The sequence below is a fragment of the Oryzias melastigma genome, linkage group LG5, assembly GCF_002922805.2.
Source record: "Oryzias melastigma strain HK-1 linkage group LG5, ASM292280v2, whole genome shotgun sequence".
NCBI lineage: Eukaryota > Metazoa > Chordata > Actinopteri > Beloniformes > Adrianichthyidae > Oryzias > Oryzias melastigma.
In genome coordinates this window covers 29,694,149-29,700,589 of record NC_050516.1, presented here as the reverse complement: position 1 = coordinate 29,700,589, position 6,441 = coordinate 29,694,149, and the positions used below count along the sequence as shown (strand labels likewise).

Genomic DNA, 6,441 nt, shown 5'->3' with positions numbered 1-6,441 from the left:
TAAAGACCAAGGCAATAAGCAGCAGAAAAAATACTTTTTTTCCTTTTTTTTTGGTAGTTAAAAGGTTAAAAAATCTCCATCCAAAAAGTAGTCACACTTCATCTCAAATACACTCAAAACTGCAGTAAATGTTATCAGAGTGACAATAAACTCCTCTGACTGATAAAGACAACATTATCACACAAACATGCATGTAAATGTAGAGCAGCAGTCAAGCTACTTTACATCACTAAAACAGGAAAAGCTCCTTTGTAGTCAGAAACATGCTGAGTTGAGACCACAAAGAGGTCATTTTGATCAAACTTGAACAAGTTCTTAACCACCTCTAAATTCATGCTGTAGTTAGTTAACCGTTATTTATAGACGGCTCTTCAAACACTTTAACTTCCTGATTGACCTTCATTTAAAAGACAACTAAATGGAGCCAGGTCAGTTCCCTGGATTACCACAAGGTGGGTTGGAGTTTAAAGACTTTAATGTAATGAGATTTTTTTATATTAAAAAGAAAAAATGTTCCCAGTAGTGTTTTAATTATGATTATGAAGTTTTTAACCCACATTTTTCATTTCCAAAATCTAAAACTATGTCCAAAAAACATCAAGCAAAATAAATCCCGTTAGAATAATATCTGCTCAAATGTTATTTTTGATATTTTCAATAAAACATGCGATATTGGAGGATATCATACATTTGTATTTTGATTTGAGCACGATCCAAGAGGAACCCCGTACAGTTAGGTAGGATATTTAAGAAACGAATACTATTGGTTAGTTTACCTTTAATTATTTACGTAAAATTGTCTTCTACAGCGTTCAGTTGTCAGGTTTTTCCGGAAGTCCCTATTTACACTTCCGTCCCTGTCGTCATTTTGTCTGACGTCGCCGTGAAAAAGGTCTATTGCTCTGTAATTGGCTAACCTGGAACCAGGGAGACAAATTAGGATATTTCTCATTTTATATGAAGCCACCCGTCTGACTCCAGCTACTTCTCTGGTTGGGACACTATCCTCAAACAGGAAGTCAAAGTGTTATCCCTCAGAAATGCTTTTTTTTTCCCATTTCCATCAAAGCCAGGGCTAAAACCTACTCCGGTACAAACCATTTGGTCACATGACCACCTGTTTTCTCCGTCTTCATACGGTGATTTCAGAGCGCTGTTGGAGAGCAGATGGTTATCTGTCTGTCATTTCTATCAGACTCGATCATAGAGGAATGTGAACGGGAGATACTGTGGAAGGAGCTGGGCATGTGTCAGCAAACCTGCTGCATGACCAATTCAGCCAGACTCCACTTACGTTGTCGGGGTCAAAAGTCAGCGGGTGAGGGCATCTCTTGGATCCAGACCAAAAGGGTAGACCGTTAGAGGTCACCTGAGGAGAAACAGAAGAAATGATGAGCAGCTGTAAAGACACAGCAGAGAGGGGCGGGGGGGTCATATTATTCCCTGAAAGACTCACAAGGAAAAAAGACCTGAAAGTTACAAATCCGGCTCAAAAAAATCTCCCGGGGGAAGTCCATTCAGATGGAAAAAAAAAAAGTAAAATATGGCCTTTTTTGTGATAGGAAATTCCCCCAAAAAAGTTGTAATTTCCACCCTATTTCAAGTGAATGGATTTTTTTCTTTAACCAGGACAAATTCTGCACATTCTTGGCCTCCTTCTTTGTACATCTTATCCAACACAGGAGCCAGCTAATCCACCGCATCAACAAACAAGCAGATAACTCCTGGTCTGCAGACTCAGGCTGCCGATCGTCCCGTTCACTAACAGACTAATATTGTTATCAGCCATGTGTGGACGACACAATTTGTACGTCTGATGAAGCAACAAAGGGTGGAAAAGCTTTGATGTTGCCAAATGGTCGATGTGTGAAGAAAGAGAGTCTCCAACGGCTGGTGACAGTATTCACTGGGGGGGGGGGGGTGTTAAAGGAGCCAAAAGGTCATGATTGCTCTAATTCTTTGAAAAGTCAGACTTCAGATGTCGTCAGCAATAAATACAACGAGGAAAGTGGCATTACTGCGATAATGTTAGTGAGAATGCTTTTTGCTAAATCTGATTGCTGAAAATGTTAAAACAATTGACTACAATTGCTGAAGGGATTTACTGAAAATCCAAAAGCTACTTGCAAAATGCAAAATTTAAAGTAATTTGAAAAGAATTATGAAAGACTACTGAAGTTGGCCAAAATTTCTGGAAAAATTGTGAGGAAGTTTGATCCTCAATGCCTGCCAATCTTGCAAAAACACGTAGTGTGTAGCTTAAATATGAGCTAAACTCTAATTTAGCCCAAAAATCCTTAGTAGAAATTAGCCTGAAAAACTAGCATATTGCTAAAAGGCTAGGAGCATTGCTAAAATACTAGCTGTACTCCAAAATAGCATAAAATCCTCAGTAAAATTAGTCAAAAACGTTAGCATGTTGCTAAAATATTAGCTAAACTCCAAATTTGCCAAAAACAAAAAGTAAATAACAAATTAGCCAAAAGTGTTAGCCTTTTCCTAGCTAAACTCAGATGTAGCCTAACAACTTTAGTAGATAACAATTTAGCCAAATATATTAGTCTTTTACTAAAATGTAAGCTAAACTCAAAATTAGCTTAACAACCTTAGTAGATAACAAATTAGCCGAAAAAAACGTTAGCATGTTGCTAAAATGTTAGATCAAAATAGCGTAAAAAACCTCAGTAGGTAACATTTTAGCCAAAAATGTTGCATGTTTCTAAAATATTAGCTAAACTCCTAATTTGCCCCCAAAAAACTCAGTAGATAACAAATTAGCCAAAAATATTAGTCTGTTACTAAAATATAAGCTAAACTCAAAATTAGCCAAACAACCTTAGTAGATAACAAATTAGCCAAAAATGTTAGCATTTTCCTAGCTAAACTCAAAAGAAACCAAACAACCTTAGTAGATAAAAAAATAGCCAAAAAAACGTCAGCATGTTGCTAAAATATTAGATCAAAATAGTATAAAAAACCTAAGTAGATGCCAAATCACCAAAATGAGCTAGCATAATGCTAATATAACAACTCATTGTCAATTAAAAAAAAAATATTTTGAACAATGGTTTCAAAGTGGACAAAGTTTTTAAAGAATTTTAAAAAAATTAGAATAATTCTACTTTTTGCCTCACTTAAGAGTTTTCTTGCATTCCTGTAAAGCACCTTATGACAACATTGGCTGTAAATTAGCGTTTTAAAAATAAAATAAATTTATTATTGGTTATAATTTATCTTAAAAGGGATAAAATCCGCCAAAATCCCTCATTCTTACAATTTGTATTTGTTAGTTATTGGATTTATTTTGATAAATGCATATTATTTATTTTATTTATTAGTAGCATTATTAATTTTATTTAGCTATTTATGCCTCTGTTTGGTGCAGTCCGATTCAGGTGTTGTTTTTCTTTCCAGAGATTTCAGATTCCAGCCGGATCGCCAGACCTCCTTTTTTTCGGCTGTGGACCGCGCCTCTGGCTCATTATCTCGAATTTCGGAGTGTTAGAGATTCCAGGTGGATTGTCTGTGCTCCTGTTCTTGGCTGTGGACCTCGCCTCTGGCTCATCTTGGCTGTGGACCTCACCCAAATCAGTATGAATGAACACTATTCAAATACGTAGTTGTCGAGTTAGATCAGCTAATTCCTCTTCATCAGTCCTGGTAAATCACCTGTCCATCCTAGGAGAGGATCTCTCCTTCATGTGGGCATCTCTGAGGTTTCCTCTTTTTTTCCTGGAATCAGGATTTTAGGAGTTTTTGGCTGACACTAGTTCACTAGTTTTACTTTTGATATCAAGGATATTGATTTAATGTTAAAACGGCTTGCCGTAGCTCCGGAGTTTTAGGTTGCAGAACTCTGATCTAGAATAAAAAATGTTCTGACGTTAGTTTTTCAGTTTAAACATTTCCCCCAACACCTTCCCTTCCTCTGTAAGAGTAGAAACCAAACACAGAAGTGTGTGTGGTCATCAGTGACCGTTACGTATTCGTCAGGTAGACGGAACGTCAGTGGCCTTATCGTAGTTCCGCAGAACCTTTTAGGTCACTTGTCAGTTTCCAGAGGAACCGCAGAAGTTTAATTCCTGTGCTGCTGCGAGGAGAAGTTTGGAGGAAAAAGGAGAAGCAGAGCGGAGACAACAACTTTTTATGGTTAGCCAACAGAGTTATCTAAAGAGAAGCACGGTGCCTTTTCAGACAGAACGAACTAGACGTGAATGGAAAAATGTGAGCAGGGGAAGTTTCAGAATTGCGCAGAACTCTAGCTGATAACATAAGGCCTTATGTTGTGCAGTGAGACGGAGGTAGGCGGGGGTCGAGTTTGGGTAGAAACGGAGAGATATTGATCAGCAGCAGATTTTTTTCTATTACCTGCAGATTTATGAAACCTATGAGTAAACGCAGAACTATGTTGTGTTTGCTTGATGCTGATCCTCCTCAGGATCATTCAAAGGGGCAACTTAGAAAATACAACAGCGCCCCCTTGTGTTCACAAACAGGCATTGCAGCGGTCATGGGTTCAGAAATAGCAGTTTTTCTCCCCCTTTACCTCATCAGAAGGAAAACAGTGAAGAAGCTGGCGGATTTCATTGTTGTAGAGCGTCTCCCACTTGCAGCGCGCCCAGCGGACGCAGTCCTCCCAGCTCTTTGGACGCTGTCCTCCAGCGTCCGTGTCCTGCAGGCCCGTCCACACCGCTCCAAGTGTCTCCAGGGCCTCGACGTCTCCATGGCTCAGTGTCCGCTCTACAAACATCGGGTCGCTGCAGAAAACAACCATTTAGGAACAGCTACACAGAAGAGGAAAAATAAACCACATTTTTTAAGATATTTATTCCTGCAAGTTCATTGTTTCCCATGAAAACTCAGATTAAAACAGTATTTGCCAAAAACTGAGGGAGTTACATTAAAGAAAAAAGGAAGAAGATCTCTCACTTTGATAAAAATTGTGTTTTTAACATGTTCTTGTGGCATTTTTCTAAAGATGTACAATATTTATTTATAAAAAAAAGTTTAAATAGGGCTGTGAAAGTTAACGCGATTGATCGAACCAGAATTAACGCATTAATATTTATTATCGTCCTCAGGCGTTCCTGCTGTGCAGCTGTGAGATCAGCGCAATAAAACTCTGTTTAAAATAAACTTTTTTTTTAATATTCCGTGATTCAGATTTTACTAAATTAAAGAGATAGTTTAATATTTATTTGTATTTTTTGGACAAAATCGATCTTTTATTTGAATAAATAAGTGGGAGATGAACGTCGATCCGACGGCTGTAGCGCAGAGCGAAAGATCTGCTGTTGTGGGCGGAGCCTAATGGAGCCGCCTACTGTTAGAAATCCAACCAATCATTTTATTGTGGGATGGGGACTGACAGCAATAACGAGCACCGGCGTTCTCTGAAAATTGCGGAAACTCTGTGGCTCTCCGTGAAAGTCCCGCCCACCACGAGGAGTTCAGAGTGGACACGCCTCCACCTGGGAGAAGATTTCAGCCGAGCTGAATTTTTAATGAACTGCTGTTGCTCTGCAGAGACTATGTCTAAAAAAGGAAATTTTTTGTGTTTATTTTATTATTTTGGCTAAAATCCTAACAAAAAGACCTCTGGTAACACGTTTACAGCTGATAAAAAATGATTGGAGTGGGACTTTTTGGCTCTTTTTTTCTTTAGTTTCTGACTCACAGGCTGCAAAAACGGGATTTTAGGGTCCTGTAAACCCATGTTTGTGGGATTTCTTGCCGTTTGATGTAGCATTAGCAGCTAATGCTGCTCCCTGTGAAGTGCTGTAGTCATTCTCCTGTGATGTGGACTCGTGAGCGTGTCTGAACAGGAACATTTAGAGTCATACTTTCTATTGAAGGTGGATTTGAGGAAAACAAAAGACAGAAAACCTCCATGATCTCATTCAGTACATCTGCAGATTGGACGAATGATGTTATAGAAGGAACATTTCAAAACAATCGTCTAATACGGCAAAAACAAAGATACATTTTTTAATATCTCTAACACATGTGTCAAAGTCAAGGCCCGGGGGCCGGATCCGGCCCTCCAGGTAATTCTATCCAGCCCTCCAGATCATGTTATTGTTATTAATGGCCCAATGTTATCTTGAGCTTATTTTTAACTTGTATAATCTTGACAAAATATATTTTTATTGAGAGTAAAATATTTAAAGTTATTTAAGGTTTAAGTTGATTTATTCTGGAATAATATTACTACATTTTTATTATTCATAGTTATGTTAAAAAGTTACTGTTTTGAAGTTTTAAAAATTGGCATTCTGCTAGCTTTGTGGGCTTTTTGACATTTACTAAGATTTTTGAGGCTATTTAGCTAATATTTCAGCTACATGCTAGCTGTTTTGGCTAATTTAAGCTTTTTTCAGTTTTTCAGTTTTTTTTTAAAGTTTAGCTATTTTTTAAGCAACATGCTAGCTGTCTTGGCTA

At 37.9% G+C, this 6,441-nt stretch overlaps 1 protein-coding gene across 1 annotated transcript in view; it reads right to left on the bottom strand.

The window, feature by feature from the left end:
* The window catches only part of uba7 (ubiquitin-like modifier activating enzyme 7), a 45,031-nt gene that overhangs the window by 28,581 nt on the left and 10,009 nt on the right, over positions 1–6,441 (bottom strand). Inside the window, exons 16-17 of the mRNA XM_024270501.2 lie at positions 4,547–4,757; positions 1,295–1,369 (exon numbers count right to left, since the gene is read on the bottom strand). Of these exons, the coding sequence (XP_024126269.1) occupies positions 1,295–1,369; positions 4,547–4,757 (286 nt within the window). The remainder of the gene's footprint in view (positions 1–1,294; positions 1,370–4,546; positions 4,758–6,441) is intronic.